This window comes from Theobroma cacao, chromosome 1 (genome assembly GCF_000208745.1).
Source record: "Theobroma cacao cultivar B97-61/B2 chromosome 1, Criollo_cocoa_genome_V2, whole genome shotgun sequence".
NCBI classification, from domain to species: domain Eukaryota; kingdom Viridiplantae; phylum Streptophyta; class Magnoliopsida; order Malvales; family Malvaceae; genus Theobroma; species Theobroma cacao.
The window spans coordinates 3707288-3733421 of record NC_030850.1 but is presented as its reverse complement, the minus strand read 5'-3'; the positions used below and the strand labels follow the sequence as shown (position 1 = coordinate 3733421).

The 26134-nt window shown below is 34.6% G+C and overlaps 2 protein-coding genes, 1 long non-coding RNA gene and 1 pseudogene across 3 annotated transcripts; 2 read left to right on the top strand and 2 right to left on the bottom strand.

The window, feature by feature from the left end:
* On the bottom strand, positions 1950 to 2951 carry LOC18611325 (bZIP transcription factor 11). The gene has a single exon (XM_007047532.2). It carries the CDS (start codon positions 2835 to 2837, stop codon positions 2277 to 2279), a length of 561 nt encoding a protein of 186 aa, XP_007047594.1. The 5' UTR covers positions 2838 to 2951; the 3' UTR covers positions 1950 to 2276.
* LOC18611322 (phytosulfokines 3) lies at positions 15129 to 16022 on the top strand. Its single transcript, XM_007047529.2, has 2 exons — positions 15129 to 15611; positions 15704 to 16022. The coding sequence occupies exons 1-2, from the start codon at positions 15495 to 15497 to the stop codon at positions 15830 to 15832; spliced, it is 246 nt and encodes an 81-aa protein (XP_007047591.2). The 5' UTR covers positions 15129 to 15494; the 3' UTR covers positions 15833 to 16022.
* Positions 18598 to 19950, top strand: LOC18611321. The gene is made up of 2 exons (XR_001926678.1): positions 18598 to 18745; positions 19499 to 19950. It is a non-coding gene; the product is annotated as an uncharacterized LOC18611321 (long non-coding RNA).
* Positions 22889 to 25169, bottom strand: LOC18611320 (annotated as a pseudogene).

Genomic DNA, 26134 nt, shown 5'->3' with positions numbered 1-26134 from the left:
TTCAACCATATCTTTAATAATGAAGTGAAGTACTTAAGACTTTGAAAAGCTAAGAATCAAACCAAAATCAAGCTTACAAATAACCTGTTCGAAGAAAAAATCAAAGTTTGTATTATCCAATTAATTACAAGAAGGGGCTGTTAATTAACCCAAAATTTTGCTAGCTTGGCTTCATGATTAGTCCCCGGCCATAGTAAAATTAGTGCTACTAAAATTAATACTAACCATTAGATGAGAAATGGTACCAATATATACTCTAGTTCTAAATCCTAATCACGAGTTTCATTCCTATCAAGTGATAAAAATCTGTCCTCGACTAACAAGGCATACCAAGAGGAATCCATGCTGATTTTTCTTGTTAAATTATGTACAAGCGTGACAATTCTAGATGTGGGCATCCAAGGAAAAATAATATGTATAGCATTGAAAACCAAGTTTTGGGGTCTTGATAACTTGCTAGTGAAGAAAGGGAGAGACAAGGGTTGGACACCTTTCACACCCTAAGCATGCTTCTTTTCAAGTGATTCGATATGGGTTCTAATCTGTACCTAACCCCACTGATCGCAACCCACTCAACCTTTAGTTTTGAAAGGACCATTGGCCCCAGCTAACCTTAGGTCTATTCACAGGTGTGCTTCCCAGCTTTTCCCAATGCTGCTAGCCGGTACGTGTATAACGAGTGTAGCCTTTTCCATGCTGTGAGAGGAACATTGAGTTTCTAAGATTCAACTTTCAATTAGCATTTTTGGCTCTCAGCAAATGTATTGCTAAAAGACAAAAACTAAACTATCTAGCAAAAACAAAAGAGAAAAATAATTCATATATCTGTAATCATCATAATACAAGCAAAGAGCAACTTAACTACCTAGCTAATATCGTCATGATGAGGGCAATTAACTACCTACAGTATTTTTCATACTCCTTTTAATTAAGATATTGGGAGATATTGTGCATGTTTAATTAAAGGCAGGAAAAAAACAAAATCTATCATATATGTATATCTTAGTAAAATAATATGCAGGGAATATCCATTGCGCAATATAACGTAGTGTGCTCCTCTATGTAGTTGGACATTAAAAAAGAAAAGAAAAAACAGAAGCTAGAGGGAATTAATTAAGTAAATTAGATTAATGTATCTATACTTTTGCTGATGAAGGGGTAATTATCTAAATTGGAAATGACGAAAGCATCCTCTTTTGTTATTAACAGATTGGATTACGTGCAAGACCACAATTTGTGGCCCCCTCTTCTCTCAATTTTTTGTTTGTTTTTTCAAGTATAATAAAGTCATTTACCACTTTATTATTTACGCACTAAAGTTCCCATTTTCTGTGTACTTAATCCAAAACCAATCAATTCTAGCAGGGAAAGAAAAGAAGGGTTGAGAGCAGTTTTCTGTTTTGAAGTACGAAAAAGAAGATATTCGCTGTCTGTGATGGAGTGCAGTTCTCTTTGACTTTATTATTGTTATTATCTGGTTCTTGATTTAATTAGGAAGAAATGCCCCCTTTTAAATGAACTTTTTGTCAAATGCTGATTGGCCAAGCGCTTCCTTCGAAATTAGGTGGCCCCAAGCTATAAGAATAAGACCATTGCTTGACTGTTAATTTGGGTATCTTCCGTTCCACTTTATGCCAACAGTCACAAATTGCAAGGGCGGCATTACCCTTCAATTATTTTGGGTTGCAATATCATTGTTGTGATCCACCCAAAGGGCGTTCTAGACTTTCTCATACGTGTCTCTCCAAACTCAATGGAGTCATTAAAATCATCCAAGGAAACTTAAATTATTTGTCATGTCTCTATGAGTACCAAATCAAAGCGGGACAGCATTTGATAACTGGGAGACTTTTGGCATTCAGATTATTATAAGTAAGTTTCAATGATTTGCTTCTTGCACTACAAGTGGCCCAAGTTGTAGTATAAATGTAAAGTGGGAGAGCTAAAACTTGACAACTTTTCAATGCCAATTAAACAACAAGAAGAAAACAACAAAAATACTTTGACAAAAAACCAAACACTGATGACTAACTCTTTTTACACTACAATGCTCTGGTTTCTCAAAACAACCATTTCCTTTTCATCCTGTTTGCAAAAATATGGACTCACCCGAAAAGCAAAAAACCCCACCATTTTTCTTTCTCTGACACCTTGTTTAATTTACAGAAAGAGATGAGAGAAAGAGAAATAGAGAGCTAACTAGGGACTAAATTTGTTCTCGTATTAGAGAATTTTAATGATGCCATTATTGTAAGTTAAATATATATGTAGTATATTTAAGTGATTAATGGTGGGGTTTGTTCGGACATGGCAGTAACGTTATTGCATGGCCATGCAGATGAAAACTGCTGCAGTTGCTTGAATAGCAAAATTTGGCGAATGTCCCAAAATTTTTGTTGGAGCATACTATATTCGGACCGGAGCCGATCGTTGTCTGTCCTTACACGGTGACAGTGGTACAAGACGAACCTCAAACGGTTGGTCAGTTCGCGGTTCTCGATTCTAAGCCGGTTCACCTGGTTCCTTAAGTTTTCTAAATGCTTCTGTTTACGCATCCGTGACCTCCTGGCTGATTCCCGGTTCGATATCATGCGCCTTCTCTTCCGTTCGTCGATAATGGAAACCAGTTGGTTTGGTTCATCCGAACCGGAGTTCGAATTGGTTTGATTTTGATTCGGCTCATCGGAACCGGAGCCCGATCTCGCGGGTCCTGTTGACAGGGTCGTGGAAAAAAGTTCCGAGCAATCCCACGGCGTGAAGCCACTTTCGAAAGCCGGAAATAGGTCGTTGCTGAGCATGGGCTCAGGGGAAACATTGGCCGGAACAGTGGACATCATGGCTTTAATAACAACGATAATAAAAATGAAATATAAAAGGAAGAAAGACAGACCAAAAGCTTCAAAAAATATAAGGAGAAGGTAGGAAGGAGGGGAAAAGGGAAGAAATGCAGCGTCGGGGGCTCAAATTTATGGACAAACTCGAGGGTATTGTGGGCTCCACGTGATTGCATGAATTATGCAAATGTAAGGGCATTTCCATAAAAACAAACGTATTATATAAATTAATACGTATGCAAACCGTATATGTGTAGAAATTAACTTTTGAGTCAGGTGGCACTATGGTGGGGTTTAGCAAACTTTTAAAAGGGGAAAATGGGTATGACATAAGCCAACGGGTCCATTGAAAAGATTGATTTTTTTTTTCTTAATCATGAAGAAACAAATTAGTGTGGGATCCATGGAGTAAACGTGGCGGAGTGTGATAGGGGGAGCGTGGGAGGAGCCAATAGTTTGAGAGGATGCTGACGTGGAACCACGCGTACGGGTAGGGCTCTGAATAGTCGAACCGGGTATGATAAAAATATTGGGGTCCTCATCACCACTAAACCGGTCTCTGATTAATTGAAAGTGTGTTAAAACTAGATATCAATATCAATGACGTTTTTTCCCAGTCAAGCTAAAATAAAAGAAAGGTTAAAATTTTATTGACTAAGGTACTTACAAATTTATGGATAATATGTCACTTACAACTAACAGTTTTAAGATTAAATATTAATAAAATAGTTAGAGTTTTGGCTTTCGAATTTCATGATATTTAACATAATTATATTCAATTATCATTTGAAATTAACTCAAGTAAACAGTGAGTTTATTTATGATCAATAAACATTAAATAAAAAGAAAATTAAGAGGTTTTTTTATGTATCAAGTATGATTCTATTGTTTTGTGTGTTAAATTTGGAAAGAAGAACAACAACCGTCTCTTTTTGTTTTATTCCTTATTTGAGCAATGTTAGTATTATTTGTTGGAGTTAGCAATGTTACCTAATTGTTTTCCAACGTTACTTTCATCATTAATACAGTGATTATATTATAGACAAAATGAAATTAAAATATTAAGATTAAATACTCAAATAAGTTCTTAGACTATATCAAAAAAATCAATTCAACCCCTATCTTTTTATTACGTTTACATAAGCCATAAACTTTTATTTCGGATCAAATAAACCTCATTCCTTAATCGTTAATTAACTTTCATTAATTAATTGTATATGTGGTACTTTTATATTATATTATTTGCTACGTAATAGATAATGTAACATTAAATATTGTTGATTATAATTGAGTAAATAAATAAAAAAGTGAATACACAAATCTTAATTAATAATATTTAACATCACGTCATTTGTCACGTGACGGATAACATGATATAAAAGTATTACATGTATCGTCGATTAATGAAAGTTAGTCAATAGTTAAGAATAAGAGTTTATTTGATTTGAAATAGAAATTTAAAAATTTATTTGAATATAATAAAAAAATAAAGATTGAATTTATTTTTTTATATAATTCAAAGATTTATTTGTGTATTTAGGCAAATATTAATCATAGGGAATCTATAGCTCTTACTAGAATCATCATTGAAGTTGAAAAAGGAAAACTAATAGAGAAAAAAAAAAGAAAGGAAACAAGAAACAAAACTCATTGTTAATGTTTGCTCAATAAATGGTTAGCACGAGGCCGACATTCAAAAGCTTTTGCTCTAATCACAAAACATGGGCAAAAGGACGCCAATGGTTTTTTTTTTTTGGCCCTTTTCCCAACCTCTCTATCTGCCCAATCTTTACACTTCTCTTTCAGTAACTTAATCTTTGAGAAATTGGTTTGATTTGCTAAAGACCAACACGTAACCTACTTTTAAAACATTTTCACATATCCTCCATGCATATTATAATGCATGACTCGATAAAAATATTCTATTGAATTTAGTTTTAGAAAGAATATTCTTCGGGAGTTAGTTTTTTCTTATACAAAGCAGCGAACTTAATTACTTAACTTCCTCTGGGTGTGGGAGAAAAGCAGTGGCTGAGGGACAAAGAGTGTTCAGTGATTGCACATTTCTTGTTAAAGACACCTTAATAAAGATGATGTATATATTTGCCTATTTTATGACAGAAAGATTCGATAAAATCAAAGGTGTTTCATCTAAATGTCTGGTAGCATAAATCCAACTGTCTCCTGAATTGGGTATCTATGCAAGCGGTGGGATGAATAATTGAGATATATTTGGAAAAAGAGGAACATGGTTGCCAATGGAGTGATGAGGAAGGGGATGGAAACTTAAAGGGGGCGGCCTAAATGTTATAATACTGTAATTCGAGAGGAAGAAAAGAAAGTGGTTTCCAAGGGTAGCTTTTGCTTTAGCTTAGGGTCTTAATGGCGGGGGCCGAACGAAGAAGACAGCCATTGACCATATCCTTCACATGGGAAACTATATGTGCACGACACATCCAAGGGAAAGTGAACCAGAACCTTTTTCAACACTTCTCATAAATATCGAAGAGCCAGGCTTGTTTTGGACCACTTTTCACTGAAGAAAAAGCTTTGTAGTCAGGCATTGGACCATTATGGCTGTAGCCGACAGCCACCCATCTACCTGCTACTGGACCAAATGTACGTGTTACATTGAAAAAAGAATTCCAGGGAAAATTTTACTCGGAGCTTGTGTTACTCAGAGCACCATACTTTCTACTTGGAATATGTAATTATCAAAATAAATGTTCAAGATTCGAAACGTAAACGGTCAAAACTCAAAACTATATTTTATCAATGTTTCTAACCAGAAATCTGATCTCTCAAATAAATGAAGCAGAGTACAGACTCTTCCATGAAAAATAAGATTGCCCCAAAGTATATATTTCTCTAACTGATCATAACTAGTGGGACTACCACTTAAACTGCATGAACAGTAGTATTGAGAGAGGGAGAGACTGTTTGTTTATTCTAAACTTGCTCTCTGGCTGGACAACTAACAGAATTCAGAAATCAATTTAAGGACGAGTGCTTTCATCTGCATTTAGTGTGGCGTCACCAACAATTCTAAGGTCATTTGCCAATCTGACAGAGAATACATCTTCCTCGTTAATTTTTGGAAAGCACCAAGGTCAACCATAATCAACTGTTGATCAAATTTTTGAAATTGAACATGAAATCAGATTTTATGTGGCTGTCATTGCACTGACTGGTGTTCTTAGGGATGGCAAGAAGACCCGAACGCCTAAAGTCCTCACTCCTCACCCATCCCTATCCCGTAATCATATATATGTACTTAGTGCTTGAATTTGCATATTTCAACTTCATTAGATTTTCTTTATATCCAAGGTTTTCTTATCCTAATGCTAAATCTTTTAGATCTCCACTACTGCAACACCTATCTCATGACTTCGATCGTATTAGAAAATCAATCTAACACGCAACAAGTGAATTGCAAATACAGTAGACTCATAATAAAATAAAAGAAAAAGGCAAGAGAGGCTTATCTGAAGTCAAAAGAATCGGAAACGGTGCCCTGTCCTTTCAGACAATGACTAGTGGTTTGATTTGGGAAAGCTGTTAAAAATTTAACTCTGCCAAGTACAGTTCAAAGCATTATAACAACATGACATAAACATTGCTAATTAAACATTTCTTTTTCAACTTTCTACTGTTGATAAAAAGAGTCAGGTTAACTTTATTAATTTTTAATTGATTTTATCCGACTACAAAGTTACAATGATCATTGGTCACTGTAACATTCATTATTATATCTATTTTTGGAATTGTACTTGGATAAAACTAATTGTACAAGGAAGATACATTTAAGAGACCTATGGCAGGGGATCCCTAAATTTGAGCAATCTGATTTTTGATTTCACATTTTAAGATTTTGATTGCTCTAATAGAAAGCTGCACTAAAGTTGCAGACAAATCAGCTCATAATTAATCAATGGGTGCAATGAGAGAGAGATGCATAAGTGTGTGTATATATATATATATATAGCTGAGATTTCAAGATCCTCCAATTATCTTTTAATTTTGTGGATGAGACATGGTGGGTTGGTTAGGCCTTTTACCAATTTGAAAAGTAATTGTGTATGCTCAATCATGATCACAAACAATAAAAACAAGTCAATTTTAAGTTAAATAAATGAGAAAATGAAAAAAATCAAAAGCAATTTGAGTTAAAAAAGATATATCACTAGGGGAAAAAAAGCAAGTTGTTTAAATTGATAAGATCTTTCATTTCCCTTGATATCATAAAGCTTCAAATTTCCATCAAGTATAAGTACAACGATAGAGGCTCAGATCAAAGTGGTCAATCAAAATAAATGGATATGAATTTTTGTGGTGACAATTCAGTTTTTTCTCACAAATTTTCAAATAGTTTAAAAATTCGTCAAATTTCATCCATAATATGAGAGATAAAATTTAGCTTTCTAATAATTAAAATAGGTAGTGATTTCATCTCTCTTGATAGATATCATCTGATACACATTAAATTTTCATTTGAGCTGCATGACTATAGTCATATATGACACATTTAATGTGCAAGAAAACAATTAGGCCAATCATCTGGCTTTACATCTAAGGGTATTTATTCTCCGACCTTGCTAGTTCTTTCCTGGATTTCTTGCTCTGCCTCGATCGTCTTGCTGAAGAATCTCATCTTCGCGAATCAGGGGCAAGTAATTGGTTATCATCAGCATCATCTTTGGTGTCTATATGAATGCAAGAGCATCGCTCTAGGGACATGAAGAAGGCTGCAGCAACACCATTCATGAGCCACGCGGAAACTCCATCCACCTTTTTGCAGGCAGAAACACAGCTTTGGCTTGTAGAAATCTGAATCCCTAGCGGCTTGATCGCTGGACTGACATGATTGCCTTTACAATAGCTCCAGTTGGTCGAACTCCTGGCCCTGGAAAAAACAAAAGCATCCATTTGAATTGATATTAAAATTGGTAGACAAATGCCTAGCCATGCTTAAAAAGGGCGCATGGTGGAATATTAGCAGGAAACCAATGGGCCAAAAAGAAAAAATATTCTCTACTGCATTACTTTTTTCACAATAGCATCATGATTAATCATCATCAAGGGGCCAGTTAACTGCTTTGATATTAAGAAATCCTAATTGTGATGCTCACTAATGCTGCTTTGGCTAAGATACTTGAATAAAACCTAAAGCAAGAGGAAAGGACAATTATCTACAGTAATACAATATTCTCCTGCTTCTAGATGGTTTTTTTTTATTCATTTTTACATAAGGAATCGGATCAACACTAAAAACCGCATTAACTCAAGCAAAGTTATCACCCAGGAGGAAACACATGGTGCAATAACACCTAGGGGAGGAACATGCAAGAATGTCAAATTCACCACAGAAATATATTGCCAAGATTAGCAAGGTAGCTAGCAGTCCACACATCAGTCAGAAATGTAAAATCTCTAAAAAAAAAAAAAAATGGAAATCAAGTTCTTAATGATTGAATAAAAAAAACCCAAAATGTGAACACATTTTGAGATTAAAGATGAGTTCTATCAAAATTTGTATAAGGATGGCATATTTTATACCAAAAATATTAATAAACTATTATCAATTACAATTAACACATTACATGTCTTTATATATAGCCGGTTCATATTTCGTTTATTAATTAATTGTGAAAGTAATAGTGATACTATTCAATCTTGAGGCTTGAATAATACTGTAAGAGAAAAAGAATATCGAATTGATCAGACAAGTCAAATAATTATGTTCCATGCATGTTAATTATATTTTTGAAGGCTAAAATTTTGTGTCATCTTAAATTGGTGGTAATTATGTGAGAAATTAATGTCATCACTCATCACTATGTTTTATTTAGTTGCATTAGGTGGAAAATATCATGTACTGTCACTATCTTCTACAAACTTTCGCAATTATAATACCAAAATAAATTTCACAACCACAAATTGATGATGATAGCATGTCTTGCATTATTTAAATGATAATAATAGAGAGATTTGTTTTGTTTATTATATATCGATGCAATAGATATAGGAGCTTAATGTTAAAAATAAAAAGTTATGAAAGGATGTGATTGGTTAACTTGATTTATCATGGATTATTACGTGATGCATACAAATAAATAGTGCTATACTTAATTTGGTAGATTAATAAAACAACATCCTCTAATTAATTATGTTGCTTGTGCAATGGTTGATGGCACCAAGGAGATTAATTATGATCATCATCCCCTTTTCTTCGAAGCAATTAATGTTGATTGATTTTTCATTCATTGGATAACATTTCACCACCCCGCCCCCCAAAAGAAAATAATTTATGGTTTTGATTGGAATTTATTGGGAGTAAGGACTTTCAAGCACTCACAAAGAAAGAGGATTCGCACCATTCTTTTTATAAGGAATAAGAACACAAATAAGAATCAGGGAAAGTATAACTTACCGATTGAGTTGATGCATTTACACTAGAATCCAATACCATAAGCTGAGTGTTTATTCTTTGCCTAGAACTTAGTTTAAGAATCAACAAATTAACTAAGGAGGTGTACCGTACCCACATGCTTGATAACTATACATAACCTTTAATTGGACCTTTACATTTGCTGGGGTTCGGTGATGGGTGACTTCACAATCTCGAACAGTTTGTCCAAGCCTGCAAATATTAATTTAATTAATAATTTTAAGTCTACTTTTGAATAATTAAGTAAAATTAGTGATTTGATATATAAAAATAACAATTCAAGTCAGATTAGGACAACTTCAAACTCCAAAATTATAGTTCAAGCTATACCCAAAAACCAGTCAGACTTGTTGGCCGCCTGCCATAGCTATGCAGCACAGATAAGTTATCATAAGTTGATCAAATCCATAAACAAAAGGTATATATTGTTGGCTCTGATCATAACCTTAGTATCTTTTCTTATGCAGGAGGGTTGTTAATACTTATTATCTAACTGTTAGAAGAGTTTGAAGCTTTAGAGTCTAATTTTTCTCAAGCGTAACAATCAACCTTGTTTAGACTTATGCTTATTTATATATATAAAAAAAAGTTAGTGTAGTCTTATTCAGGGGGGAACTCAGAGAACTATGCAATCGAGCATGGGCCTTCTGTTCAACATCCCTTTACATATTGGCTGGCCCAGTCTGTCAGTGATGGGCCGGGCGTAGGGTTCGCCTAGGCCAGTTCGAGGTGTACATGGTTACTTCAAATCTAGTCGTCCTATGTCTTGAGACCAGCCACCAACATGTTCCTCATTCCTCACCCTAGGTCCACAATTACAGCGTGCATTGTGCACCCAAAGTTCTATATAAGTTTTCATTTTGTTACCATTTATCTTTATTATATTTTTGTCCCTTTGTGAGTAAAGGAGAATACATAACACAAAATAAACTCCAGTCCCGCACTAAAGGCTATATAACCCCTAAAATTTTCGCTTTTTACGTTGATTTAACTAAATTTCTTTCTAATCAACTACAATATAGCAATAAATGAGACCTAAATTGCTATCACTTTCTCGCTGGCTCGCAATAGTTACCTGTTTCACGTATATACCATCAAAATCATGGCTTAAAGATGGAGTTGGCATGTGAACAATATTTTGACATGTAGCAAGTACACAGAACAACATTTCCCTTTCTTTCCTTTTCCAACCTGACGTGCTTTGGCTGCAAAGCTACACCATAACTGATTTTAGTGAACTGAAATGGCGTTTGACTAATGGCCAAATGATATCCTCAGTGCTCTGCTTTCGATTTGATGTGAGTCATCGACAAAAACCCAGTGCGGCTATGCATGTTAGGCTCTCACACTTGTGGTCGAAACGTGGAGGCCTGGTAGGGCAAAGTAAGACATGTCAGTTCAATATCTATAGTACTGTCCTTCAAAGTCGGTTTAAAATTTTGTGCACATTGATTTTGGTGGGTCTCAATTAACAAGAATTTCATGTCAAAATTAACCCCACATAGAATTTTGCTTTGATTCTTGAAGATCTTTATGGCTATCATTTGTCTTTATCACTTTTCATTAGAGGAAGTAATAACATAAGCAGAAAAGAGAAGCTAAAGCTTTGGCATAAAAATATGAAGCCCTATGTTCATATTGCAAACGTAGAGTACACATGACACTCTTTTTAAATTTTGACTACGTTAGATGTAAAGTTCACATCAGTCTTCAATCCAAACCTCAATCATGCAGCATTCTTCTAAATTATTGCATGTTGATTACTTGCTTTATAAAAGCTTTGCTGACTCTATTTTTTTTTAATGGACATATATTTTTTATCATGTTTAAGATACATGGATATATCGTTTTTGGGTTGCAGCTGCCCTACGGCTAACGGCTAATGCCCTAAACAGACAAGAATACATTTTATTACCACCGACAATTGCATAAAGGAGATACAAGATCCACGCAACTCACCAATATATGAAATAGATCTTTCATCTTTTTCGTGATATGAAACTCCTTGTTTATAATTGTTTACTCAACTCTGATCATCAAGTACTTGCAAATCTTGTTTGAATCATTCACCGGACGTAATCATGCATGCGGATTCATACTTCTTTTTTCTTAGTTAACTTCATGTACACAGTACACATGTCAAAGATTTAAAGGAATGGCAAATGGGATATGGACAGAAAACCTCTCCCTTTGTTTATGTAATGCAAAGCCTAAAGTCTCGTGCATTTGGAGCCATGCCTGCTTGTGTTAACATGTTGTAGTCAAGATCTTGCTTTACTCTGATAAAAAAGAAAAGAAAAGAATTCTCTGCATAAAGAGAGAAAAAGAAAGATTTTGATCATTGATTATTTGTGTTGGTCCATACGTTTTATTTTTTCCCCTCATGGAGCCCACGATGCGTACAATTAGCAGGAAATATGGGTGCCATCATCGTTTTGTGATTAGTTTTTTGTTTTCCTGGCCGGAATTGTCAGATAAGGAAATCATGGATCCATAGAAATCCAGGGGACTCATACAATATGCTAGTGACTAGCAACTTTTGCAAAAATGTCTTGCAGCAAAGGAGTCGGACTACGAACAAAGTCTACGGAATTTGTCATGGATTCTCACTGTGAAAGACCAGAGCGTTACTGTCCTTCTAGAGCCTCAAAGGATATGGATCGATTGGTTTTGCTGACTTTGATTGGCCATTTCTTTTTTTTCTTCACAGTATGGAGCCCAGACAGACAACATTGCTAGCAGTCTTATATATGCGACTGTCATGTGAAGAGAAAGCAACTCCTTACCCTTTTTATTCTCTCTCTCTTTCTTTTTTTTTTTTTGTTTTTGTTTTTGTTGTGCCTAATAATTGAAGGCAGAGAGAAGCAAAATCTTTGAGCGTGCTTATTACACAAACCGAACTTAGATGTAAAAAGCCGCAAGACATGGTTTTAACATCATTTTTCCATTGGACTACAGGAACAGGAACATGAACAAGGAAAAAGCTGTAAGATGCTATGCCCATTGATAGAAATTGATTTTGTGTTCTGCTCTGCTCATGTCTAATCATATGCTTTGATTACCTGCTGCAGCTACAAACTAAGGCAAACATATGATGACATCTTTCCAATTCTAAAATAATTGGATAAGAGGCCACAAAAGATAAAACTCTACTGTTTAGGGTAATTATTAGTAACAAATAATCAAAGCTTTAACAATTTAAGTATAGTACAGTACTTGTTTTCCCGATCTCTATGAGAGAATCAAAGTCTAAAGCTTGACACCGTCGCCATTTCTCAATTTTACACAACAAAAGGAAAAAAAAACATCTCAAGATTATCTCCTCCTCTTGACTTACAGAAGTATACACCAAAATATGCCCAAGTGATTGATTCGGGATGAAACGTAACACATACGTCATGCATAGGTTTGCAATTCCCGTATCTGGATATATATATAAACTGCCAATTCGAATAAGAAGTAATTTGTTCAGTAAACTTGCAAAAACAACAACGTTTTGTTTATTGAAAGCTCTTGGAGATTGACTTTGTTTCTGATAGAAATAGCTGGGATTGATCATGTGATGGAGGAAAGAATCTTAAGTTAGAATATAAATCAAGGGAATATCCAGCTTGTCTTTACTCGCCTTTTCCTGCCGAAAGGTTATTGACAGAAACGCCTTTAAGTTGTTCTTTTGACTAATTATCAAGTATCAGATTTCTATTAAGCAAACACCCATCGCTCATCGCCCATCGCCACACAGACATCTGATCTCGTTTCCTTTCCGGCTGCATTATTTGAATGCTTGCTCCCACCTTTAGTTTACTTTCTCTTTTTGGCTTTTATTTTTTTTCTCCCAATCTCTTTGGTCAAACCAGAATTAGTGTATGATCTGAATATATACAGAGTTATACATCAGAATAAGCTACTGCCCCATGTTGGAAGCCGACTTGCATTAATAATATAATACACACACACCAACCATTTTGATATAATTAATCTCATTTTTAGTATAAATGTGTTCATTTGCTTGCCTCCAAAGAATCATTATGATTTAATTTTCTCGTTGTTTTTATTTAGTCTAACATTTCAAACCTCCATAGATTGATAATCTAGGAGGAAAGCATCACGAGAGTTAACTAACATATCTTTTGATAATTAAAACGACAATATATTATAACATTTGGAATTTTGTGCATCTTTGAATAATCGACCAACTTGTACTTACTAACACTTAGCCCCTTGTGACAGAAGTTGTTAAGGCATGTGATGACATTAAAGTTAGCTCAAAGCTTAATTTATGCAGCACCTTTGTTGGTTAAGACAAATGAAAATGGGTGAAACATCAAAATTTTATTGATCTTACGTCTTTGACTAGTTTTCCTCTATATTTGTTTTCTTCTCTTTTTGTAATGGACTACAAGTTTATAAATAAATCACATGGTGGGAAAATTCTATGGACATCTATTAAATGGATTACACAAGAATGACATCAATTTACAATCTAAATTATTTCAATATATTTCAGATGAAAAATCATATCATATGTTGTTTCTTATAGTTTCGTAATCGTTGTTTCATATACTTTTCAATCACCGAAAAGCAATGGAGGTGATTGTAGGCTTGGTAATTACAACGTACCGACCACACGAAAATTTTACTTGTGAAAAGAGTGAAGGAATAGTCAAAATTCAATAGCCACCCATTAATTAACGAACATATGCTAAAAGTCCTCAAACCCTATCGGTTATTATGGCACTTATTGATTCGATTTGCCAAATTTTCTCAAAGGCAAAGGGTGATTTTCAGACCATTAACATGTCGTGACATAATGTACGGGGAGAGAAAAACTTTTGTTTTAGATTGTCTTAATTTCTAGGGTTTTCTAGATTGTTGGTGCATGTCAAATGATTTTGATTTATCAACCGAACTTGGGAAATTAGAAGAACATTCCATCCACGGAGAAAATAGAGAGAAAGGAAATAATAATAATAATAATAATATATTTGAGCTTAAAAAAGTCAGCACACAAGGTAGCCTGTGTAATTGCAAGTACAGGTCTGTGATTTTTCCTGCCTGCTCTTGTGGACGCCAGCATTGGAAGGAATTTGTTGCCGGTATTGCTTCCTAACGAAACCCCATAACTCGTTTCTTTTCATTATTGTTTCTAAGATATAATGGCACACAGAATTAATCAACAAAGGCCTCCTGTTTTCCTAATGAATATGTCCAGTCTGGTTTAAATATTAGCAGGCATTTGTGGTTCAACTCAATCATTTTTATTATCTTAATCTTTTCGAGTAAGCCATTTATTAAGGTGATTTCCCTTTTCTTTTTTTTTTTTTTGGTACATGGAATTTTATAAGGGAGATTGTGTTACAATAGTCCAAGGACCTTAACCTTGTTCCGTTTTTTGTGTTGGGCTTGTTACTCTGTTTGGCCTGCATGCAAGGAAAAATATCATAAGGTGTGAAACAGATAAAATCGTGTTGGAAAAAGAACAAAACATTTCATTCTATTGTGTTTTTGTGAATTACTTCATATATATGCATTCCACTCAAAAAGCCGAATTCCAATATTCTGTCCTCAAATTATATTTATATATAAAAGAAAGAATACTTGCTGAGATCTAACCGAGTAGAATCACTAGCCGTACAAAATAGTACTTAGTCCAACCGCAAGGAATGAAACAGATGTTCCATTACTCCACATAAAAATAATAATGCAGTCCCAGTCCTACAGTAATCATCGTTGATTGGTTGCTTTTACCCCTGTATTATATTCCAAGTTCAAACAAATCCGATTTTCCACTCTCTCTCCTCTTCAACCAAGGCAAGTTGGCTAAGTTATTCTATAAATAGCAAAGCCCAAAACAGAGCTTTGGCAAATATAAAACATTTCAATTTTTTTTTTTCTGTTGGTTTTTTCAGTTTCATTCCTACAGTCTACTTTAATTCCGCCTCCCCTTTTTTATTTTTTTCTCTCCTTTCCAGAATACCCAATTTTGTTTCATTCTTGTTTCCCTACTAGGATTTATCGGCTAAATTTATCAGAAGTCCTCCCTTTCTATCTCTTTGAGTTCACACGCTTTCCTGGCTCGTCTCTTTCAGCCTTTTCCTTCTCTATATATTTGCCACCCACTACCCTCTCTTCTCCCTATCTCTTCTCTTATCTTCATAAATTCTTAATCATCTCTTAGTTTTTCCTTAATACCTAAATAGCGAAGCAAAGACATGGCTAAACTTGCCACCCTTTTCATCCTAACCCTCCTCCTCGTTTCCACTCTATCCTTTGCCGCCCGCTCTGGCCCAGCTTTCCCTAACGAGTCTACTGCAAAAACCCAAGCTGAGGTTAGTTGAATTTCTGACTAAGCTTTTTCTTTCTTTTTCTTTTTCATTTTCTTTCCCCTTAAACTCATATTGATGATTTGGGGTTTTGATAGGGCGTTGAGACAGAGAATACTGAGGCGGTTGAAGATAGCTGTGAAGGAGTTGGAGAAGAAGAGTGTTTGATGAGAAGAACTCTTGCTGCTCATATTGACTATATCTATACTCAGAAGCAGAAGCCATGAGGCTTTTTCTCTCTTTGTTTTAACTATGAATTTATTATGCTTGTTAATTATCTTATAATAACATAATTAATCAGGTTTTTGCACCTTTCTTGTGTTTGTTTCTTCCTTGATTACATACTGGGGTGTGCCATCAGAAGTATATTTCTTCCATTGTGATTAAGTCTTGGAAATATAGTTTGAATTTGTTATATATTTCTCTAAAATTTTTTGTAATGCTAAATATATAATTTGGTGTGTAATTATATCAAAATATTAAGCTTATGGAATGCTTTTGCTAAATATATTATTTAATTGGTAAGTGCATGTTTCTCTACAAGGATCATTCCTGTGCTAGACAATATTCATGGATCATGATAGCAAAATTATTACTAATGCAGGGCTGGGAACAGCTGTTAAGCTTTTTATTTATTTATTTATTATCAAATAGTGCCCTTATAAACTAGTATTAACAAAATGAAATAAAATAGAAATATTGTCTTGTGATTTATAATGCCTCCATAAACTTTAAGTGAAGCTTCCTTGTTCCTTAAGTTCAAGTAAATATTTGTTAATGCAAGAACTTTACTTTAAGAGATCTTTTTTTCTCAACACTGAGATGACTATTGACTGCTCTCTGCCCCTTTGCACCAAGGTAGAAAAATTAACAGTTGAAATGTGTCAACCAACTTAATTACTCACTAATTATAGGCTTACATCAAAGGTTGAAATTTGTAAGCAAGAGGATAACCTTTTTGTCTTGCACTTTTAACTAAATTCCCCCCGAGCTGGCACAGTGTCTGGATTTCAAGCTCATTTTTTTATTGAATTTCTTAACAGAGAATCCTACAAGTTTTGAAATCTTGCTGAAACATGATTTACAGCAAGGAGGGGAGATTGGGAAATAATAATTCCAATGGTACAAAAAAGAAGTAAGAAAGAAAAAGGGGACCATGATCTTTGAATCACTTTTTCAGTTTTTCTTCTTACAATATTCCATGTGATGGGAGGTCAAAAATTGTGAACTACTAAATCTTCCTTAATCTAGTCTATCTAGAAGGATTTTCCTTCTCTTCTATAATGTCATTATTACTTCGTACCTCAAATATGGAATTGGAGAAGAAAAAAGTGTAAGCTTACGACTATCTTATCTCTGTTATTGCAATATACATGCACATTTCAGTAGGATTAAATTTTTTCAAATTAAAAAAAAAAAAAGCAACCGAAAGCAATTTCAACCTAGCTATTTTGCATGTCCCCCTAAAGCTAGCCTCATATATTATATTCGTCTTTTGTCAACCACCAAAATAACTTGTAACTCTTCTGGTTCAAGAATCATGCAGGATTCCAACTAAAAGGAACCAAAAACTAATGGCATTTCCCCTTTATCTGTGGATTTAAATGCAGGCTGATGCAGTTGAAGAAGATAGCAAAATATAGTTGACAGTTGGAATTTTTATTTAGATTTGCATGTCACTCCTAGTCCTGGAAGATGGGTTTTAACTGTATCACTGTTAAAGCCGGAATGAACATAAATGAGAATCCTTGACAAAGTTGCCATGTCACAATATTGTCTTATCAACGTGCTTGTCACTGCATCTGTTGAGTTATATTATTCCACGCAGGAGTTTTCAAATCATTTCTAGAAAACAAAAAAGGGGAATTGACCATTCTGATCAGTTCATGGACCATTACCAATTGGCTACCCACTCCCCTAGCTTTTGACATTGCAAACCAACATTCTAAATGAGTTCTCATCCTTTGCTTTCCTTAGGACATTATCCAATACTGACATTGCTGCTCAGTTATGAACAAATCTCAAACTCAAACAAAAGTCTGATAGTTGATTTATTTGTGTAAAGGGAAAAGCTAAACATATCTCTTTTACGCGTTTATAGTGTGTGTGGGAATCAATCTTAAGTTCTCGTTGGGTGAATTAATTAAGATAATGATGAAAATGAGAATCAAGATAACTAGATGTTAATTTTAATATTGGTGTGGTGGTCTAATGCTAATGTGAATAGGCATATTACCTACCAACTTTTTGGTCAAATGTTTTAAATTCTTGTTCATAGACCTAGTCAACAGTCATACCCAATCTAAGATAATGTGGCAAACATGGCAAATATAGCTAGTTTGGCAGCCTGTACATGATATTCTTTGCATTACTATAATCATCATATATATACCTTTCCTTTTAGTGATAGATATTTTAATTTTGGTAAACTGATCATGGAGTTTGAACTGATGAATGGCATTAGCTAAACTGTACCAGTACTATCTTAATTTGCCTAATGCTTGCCATATTACGTTCCCAAATGAAAATATTCCTTCTATAGTTGACACAGCTTCATTCAACTGATCAAGCAAATTTTTTTACTAAAAAAGAATGAACAGTGGAAACGGAATCTTATTTAAGTGAGATGCACATGTCCATTAAAAAAGAGAGAGAGAGAGAGAGAGAGCTCAAGATAAGGAAAACAAAATAAAAAGCTAAGTCAATTGCTGTTAAAAAAAAAAAGAAAAAGGAAATTATAGGATTAAGCCTTGTGTGGTTAGAGGTGATTTTAGCTGCAGTAACCCAATTGAGTTTGGTTGATAAAAAGCAAACAAACTCATATTCTTGATCTCTGTAGCCCATAACTGTTGGGCCTAATGGACCCTTAATGGGCTTTAAACCCTGCTTCTTCTTCAATGAAAGAGGACGATTCAGAAAGACAGCAGGCTGTTCAGCCAAAACCCTTGGAAATCCTGTAATTGGAAGAGGTTAGAGAAACCTAACCCCCCTCCCCACCCCCTCAAAAAAAAAAAAATTTGAGAGCAAAAGCCATCACAAGAGTAAAAGAAAGAGGAAGGCTCTTGAATTGAAGAGTGGTGGATAGAAATGTTTAGAAGAAGCAGGTTTCTCTCTTTCCCGATGGTGATTGGAGCAGTCATGTAAGTTTCTTTATTTGTGGTTTTTATTTTAGTTTAATTTTCCTTTTATATCAATAGGGATTTCCATATTTTAGTGGTACCCAGCTTTGCATCTGTACATAAAAAACGTTCCCAAGTTAAAATTGTGCTTAAAACTTTACTTGATGATAACGCAGTGTTCCCTTGTCAAATTTTATTTAATGAAGCCCGTCTTTGCTGTGAATTTGTGAGCTGAAATGTTGAATTCTAGCTGTTGGGGGGAACCCATTAATATGGACTGGAAGAAATGTCTAATAGTTAAAAGAGTAGTAGAAATTGTAGCAAGCAAGAAATTTCGATACAAATGGCATCTAAACATGACTTCTTCCTTGATAGGTTACTGTTTGTTAACACCAGAAAGTACTTTTCTTTACGAGGATTGTACAACGTTATCTTAGGCAAGATCAGAATTTCCTTATATGCACTATAATGATAAGTCGTCCTTTGCATTTTTCTGGTACTGGTGTCTATCTGATCTTTATGACTCTCAAATGATATAAGATAAGTTTCATTTTGGTGCTTCCTATAAGCTTTAGTTCTCAATCTGTCATTGGTACTCAAGTTTTGGGAAGATTTGGAGCTTTGAGCAACTGGGATTTTTCAACTTTGCATTCCCTTTTTTTTTTTTTTTTTGGTTGACATACCTGATAGGCTTAGAGCTTTGTGGGAGGCTTATATACCTGATTTTATATATGATTTTTATGTTTGAGGTAAATGACTATAAGGATTTTCCAGAATTGGAGTCGTTTCTGGGAAGGCAATATTTGGACCTCCCCTTGATGAGTACTGGAGAAAGAAGCTTCAAGAAGAGGCTGCTGCAAAGGAGAATGAGGCAAACCCAGCTTAGCTGATGTCTGTATTAAAATTTTTTCTGATCTGGTTGTTTCTGAATAGTGGAAAAGGGGAGTTCTCCATCCAGTTTGCCTTTGAAGATGCTTAAGCTTTGTTCAGACATTCGATGCTATTCTTGGTGTTAGTCAAGCCAGAAGTTATGAATGTAGGAAAAGCTGATACATGAATGCATTTTGTTCACAATAGTAGTGGTTATAGGATTGGTTTCTTCTGTATACAGCTTTTGCTGTTAAGGGATGAAAACTTGAAAAGAATAATAAGCAACTTAATTTTGCTGAGCAGCACTTTAGTTGCAATATTCCAATAAAATGCTATAACAAATGTTTCTAACACAATTCAATCGAGTGCCTGATGGTATAACTTGTATGCCTCTTTGTACCATTGCCTGTCTAGTTAATTACTCATTGGAGTCTGGGAATGGCAGATAAGCTTGACCGTGGTGTTCCTATCTTCTTTTGTCACGGACAGGAAGGTAGCAGATGATAGGGATTGGCAACAGATTTACTAGTGAGACGAAAAGTATAGATCAAAAAACAAAACCCAGAATCAAATGGACCCGAGCCCCTTCCCATGACTCCAACTGTGAAATGTAGGAAGAGTCTCGAACGAATCAAATTTAGATGATGAACCACCAAGTAAGTCCGAAACGGGTGATGTCTTGCCGCCATATCAAGAGGGGAAGATCTACATTTTGTTCGCAACTGTCGTACGCGATGTCCCCAGTGTGCGATTGGTGCACGACAAAATGACAATCGTTGGATGTTACCTCTTTAAACTTTGACCATCTATCGAAAAAGTGGACTAGCAGTTAGCAGAGAAGAAAGCATATTTATAAATTGGGGTAATGAAAAGAAATTACAATTGATTGTCATGAGAAAGAATATTTATTCAAAAGAACATGAGGGAAGAGGGTAGTGAAATTTGATAGAGACACAATTTGTCCGAAATCGAATTGAGTTTTAATCCAATAATATAGTAAAACAGCTTAAATCGACTTTAAATTTACTTGAATTTAGATATTATTCAACTTAACTGGAATTAAAATAATCCGCATATCAAACTGATTCAATAATTGTGTAATTTGAGGTTAAATTGGTTTGAAAATTGAATTAATTCAACGTATTTAAATGGTGTGCACAATCCAAATTTATAACCTAAAAAAAGAAGTTAAACATAAAGCTAAGAGGTGCAAATTTTTTTTTTGGAAAAGAAGAAAATATATATGGGGAAAGAAATGTTTAATTATTTGATATATAAATGTATAAAAACATGTGAGGAAAGACAATTAATTCCTATAATAGAGATCGAATTTCCATGTAAATTAAGATACTTGTACAATTTTTATGCTTTGTTTTAATCATATACCGTGATTTTATAAATTAATTTAAGTTTTATTTCATTAATTTGGTGACAAATTTAATTTGAGAATAAATCGTGTAGCAAAAATTTATTTGATGTTTATTTATTTATTATTAAATGTAAGTGTCTTTTTGTGAGTAAAAATATTGATGTTATATAAATGATAATTCTTAAATTGTTTAGTTGAATTTTTATAAATTATTAAAAAATATATAAAAATGACTCAAGATTCAAGATGATCGGATATGTGAGATAATCCGAATGTAACTTGATCCAATTCAAAATGATTCAAATTTCATAATAATAATAAAAATAAAAATTAAATAATTTAACGATAGAACAACTCAAATTGGAATTGACTTGACTTGAAACAATATATAATCAAATAAGACTCGCAATTCAAAATAACTTGTCCAATTGTCACCTAGACATGAGGGTTTTGATAATTATGGGAAATCGATATTGCTATGTTACCTTTCTATCTTTTTTTTATTTTGTTTTAAGCAAAAGAAAGTGGGAGAGTGAAATATATAGATACAGTCAGGGAGATGAAGCCAACGAACGCCACAGTCGATGACCTACCCAGATCCGACTTGTTGCGGTTGAATCCGGCCATGGCCTTGTCACATGTGGCTTGTTATGTCTACATTTGGCAATATATAACCTTGTTAGATCCAATTTTGTAACCAAAATCGACTTATCTGGATGGGTTTAGTCAATTTTAACTATTTTCAACAATATATTGAATTACATTTTAATTAAGATGATTCAACTTATACAAAAATAATTCAACAAGTAAATGAGAAAAAAAAACCTATCGTGTAACAAATAAATATAACTTAAAATTCATACAACATAGAAGTCAATTTAAACAAAATAATCTTTGAAGAGTCAACAATCAACATCTTAAAAGTTAAATTAAAAGAAATAATATTAATATATATATATATATATATAATATATTAATAGTATCTATATGTAAAATATATTTATTAATGGTTAATTTTTCAATCAATTCAGTTATAAATTTAGACATCAAAAACTAATCGAATAAACCATTTTTCTAACCGATTAATATTGACAATGAAAATGGAACCCGAAAATTAATTAAATTCAATTGATTTTAATTGATTATTGAGATTTAAATAGATTAATGTTCAGCTGTATTCTGTTGGATTCTGACGTGGTTAGATGTGGCCATTAGCTTACCAAATCTACCCTTTTGTCGCCAAATATGGCCGTGTCCAAACCCATCCCGCGGGGTTACAGCCATTAAGGTCTTTCAGCTATTCTCTTTCCCCCTCTTTTCTCTCTTGAAGATAAAATGTTATCCATTTTTTCTTTGTAAATATTATATCTCATGGTACCGAGTAGTTGTTATTGTTGGTGTATTTCCCTAATTTGTAATTTTCTCCATCGTAATATACCGACGCGGTCACGCATTGAAATAATCACACACTGTTGGGATATGCAAATGCTTGACTTTGTCCAACAGCTGACGCTAACAGCACAACTGAAAGAAAAGATTGGATCCAAAATTTTGACGTTCTTATATAAACAAGTGCAAGTACCCAAGAAACTGCCATGTTTTGCTGAATCTTCTCTTAAACTGATCACAATGCAAAGTCACATCCTGGTAAGCTTCAAGCGTTCAATTTGCGAGAAAAGGTCATGTGCCGGATATGATTATTCAATTCAAACTACAAACCAAAATAAACAAGGACAAGTTGTTTTATGTTATATGTACGAAATCAGTATTCATTTAAGAGCTCCGTACTAGTCAGTATTGCCTTGATGGCTACATTCAATGAAATCCAGCTATTTTCGGTCCATGTATGGCATGGCATTAAATTGCTTCTTCTGGTTGCAGAAGCAAACTCTGGCCATTAAAGGCATTGCAAAAAGCATCGGTGGTAGAGTTCTATGGCTTCTAGGCCATAGTAGAAGCACAGTCGCAAAGCTTATTATACAACCTTTGCAGATTAGACAGTGTCAAAAATAGCAAGCAAGATTAGACAATTAATCCCAAAGCTTTGAATGCACTCCACGTGCTTAATACATTTGTACAAACAAACATTATAAATGGGTACAAGCAAGTTTCGTTGGTAGCTAGGGAGATTCCTTATTCTTTAGATTATGCTGTCTAATTAACCGTCTCCTATTCCCACAATGGAACAAGATTGGATCTTGTATCCATTGCCTAACAATGACATTAAATACCATTTTACAGAATCTTAAAGATGAAATCAGTTGGTTCACTGAGGTGAAAGGAGATGAAAAGAGAAATAATTTCCCGTTGTCAGAAGCGACATTGAAACCTTGAAAAGGAATGAAAACAAAACAAACTATTTTAATTCACGGAAGCAACTTCCTCAGAATCTGCTGGCAGTTTTTAGAAATCAAGTAAGAAGTTCAAGGAGTTGGACACAAAAATACAACGAAGACATGACCATATGAAGGAATTGGATGAATCTATAGGGTGACATGACCTGGTGGAGGAAATTAGGCTGGAACCAAGACCCAGACACCGCCAAGAATATGCAAGCACAGAGACAAACATATAGTAGCTACAACTGAGGACTTTGCAGTAACATATCTCACTACCTCAACACCACCTTCAACTACGGCTTCATGAGCAACCTTAACACAGTTTTTCATGCCTTGATGTACTGTCTCTAGCAAAAACTCAAGGAAAGATCTAACTGTTTCAAATGTAATCCTTCCAGTCACGTCAAGAACAAACTTCCTATTGCTTGGCTCTGCTAAAGTTGATGACACTTTACTAACCCACCCATCGCTCTTGACCTTATCAAATGAGTTCCTTGCTTTCAGTTCAGTAAATAATCCATCTTGTTCGTAAAGCTTATCCCCAGTTGCATCATCTTGTCTGTATTCAATTGCCAAGGAAGGTGAACTCTTGCTCGAATCAGAACTTGTCAAAACTTGATGAGATGTCTTGACAAGAGTCTCAATTGCACAATTACAGACCGCAACCAAAACACCTCTTACTTCTGTTTCATGCTTAGGGTTAGTCAACCCTGCAAAGAATTCATCATAGGTGTTGACCTCCTTAGTTTTTTCAAGATACGCAGAAACCACAGAACTAACAAACAATTGAATACAATCACCAATCAGCTCTCTACACTTATCACCACACACAACCTTCAGCCAGCTTGGAACAGAATTCTTTTCCAAACTAATCGGATTCGATTTCAATTTTTCATCAGATTGATCACCTGAACAAAATGCCAAGGCCAAGTTCCTAGCAAAGCTTCCAACAACAACAGAAGCAAAACCAGCCCCAGCTTTAGTAAAAAGCTTATCCATAACTTGATCCATTGAACTAGAATTGACATCTAGGCCATTTCCACTTGTCACCTCCAATTGATAACCACGTAAAATTCCCACTGTCATAGCTTGTGTAACCCTTACTAAGGACTGAGAGAATTCATTGGACATCGTGATTTTCGAAACCTGCTTCAAACTGTTAGGTATTTGGTCTGATTCTGACTGTAGAAAATCTTTTAAATCTTTAGAAACAACTCCAATTGTTTCGGCGCAATCAGAGACAGCTTCAGCCATAGAAATCAAAGCTCCCAAAAGCTTTAAGACTCTTTCTCTTTTGAGCTATAGCAGGCAAGTGATAAACTCTATAGAAACCATAACTAGTTAAACCAAAAGCCGCCAATAAAACAACCCACTTCTTCTTCTTCCTGGTAAATTCCAAACCCTTTAAAGCTAATTGAAGCTTCATAACTTTACCAAATAAAAATTTCTTAGAAAACCAAAAAAACCCTTAGAAAAAGCCAAGAAAATTCGCCTCAGCCAAAGTCTTCCTCTTCTCCTCCACTGAAGTCTTCTAGTTGTAGAATATTCCACCATTAAAAAAAGACAGAAAAAACCCTTTCATCTCTCTTACTTTTCATGTCATTTTACAAGAAAATAAGCTAAAAGAACATAAACTAAAAAGAGATAAAACGAAACAGAAAAACCAGTCATAGAAGGCAAATGACGTCAAATCAGTTGCAGAAGACACTGCCGTCTCGTACAGGAAAAGGGGAGACACTTTGTAGTATAATTTCGATGAATGTGTGCGAAAATTAATCGAAGGGAAATACAGAGCAACGATCAGCGAATCCAGGCATTCATCAATCGTCGGCTTTCAAAGTTGAACGACCACCAGAAAATTCAATTAATGCCACCAAATAAAAAGGCGGGCCTCTGCAGTTTTACTCCAATGGGCCCTGTGCAGTTCCAGATTCCGGGCCTACAGTTGTACCATTTCCCAGCTATGTCTTCGTCACAACACACAACTTGTTCTAATTTTCAATTTATAAAAGATACTGATCCCAGTCTTGGTTGGCGAAATAAATGATTACTTTGTGTGATATAGTTTGTAACTTTTAAATATTTAAGATGTTTTAAAAAATTAAAAATTGATAATTAATAATGGCTTGCTATGCCTAACTTCTAAATGAATAAGGTCCCAAAAGTACTTAACTTCAAATTTAATTAGGAAACAAAATGGATACGAGAATTCTACTAGGTAGACGGATTAGGAATACAAGAATATTCAATTTTTAAATTGAATAAAAAAATTATAAATACCATAATCCAACCAATATGAATGGAAGAAAATCTCAAATTACAAATCCTATTAATTAATTGATAATCCTAATTAACGTAACTTCCCTGACATTAATACATCAATTGGGAGAAAAAGTCTAAAACTTCCCCAATCGTACTAATTTCTTTGACTCTCTTTTGAGCATTTTTGTAGCAAAATGTGTGAAGAGGCAGCAGATCACTGGAAACACAGCTCAACATCGCAAGTGTTGCCTACTCAAGCAAGCAAGCAAAAAGAATAAGAATGAAGGAGTCCAGCGAAAGCTCAATACTCAACCATGATTCGCCACGTCATCATCCTAGGATTTAGCTGACTGGGTAAATACGCTGGAACCCTAAGAAAAAATCCCAGCCACAACTGCGACAATGCTGCTTTTTAAGCCACGTGGCGATCACTTAGAGAGGTAGAGCAGCCGCATGGTGTGATGACACGTGTAGTACAATCTCGTACGTGGCCAATCGTCACCGAAAGTCCCGGTCTTCCTTCCTCCCCGCCCCTCGACGTAACCCAGTAAAAAGCAAATTTATAGATAT

Excerpts from the sequence above, each read along its gene's own strand:
- LOC18611322 (XM_007047529.2), top strand. The coding sequence starts at position 15,495 with ATGGCTAAACTTGCCACCCTTTTCATCCTAACCCTCCTCCTCGTTTCC. Across the intron at positions 15,612-15,703 it reads CTGCAAAAACCCAAGCTGAG|GGCGTTGAGACAGAGAATAC; the intron begins GTTAGTTGAATT and ends GGGTTTTGATAG.
- LOC18611325 (XM_007047532.2), bottom strand. The coding sequence starts at position 2,837 with ATGATGTCCACTGTTCCGGCCAATGTTTCCCCTGAGCCCATGCTCAGC.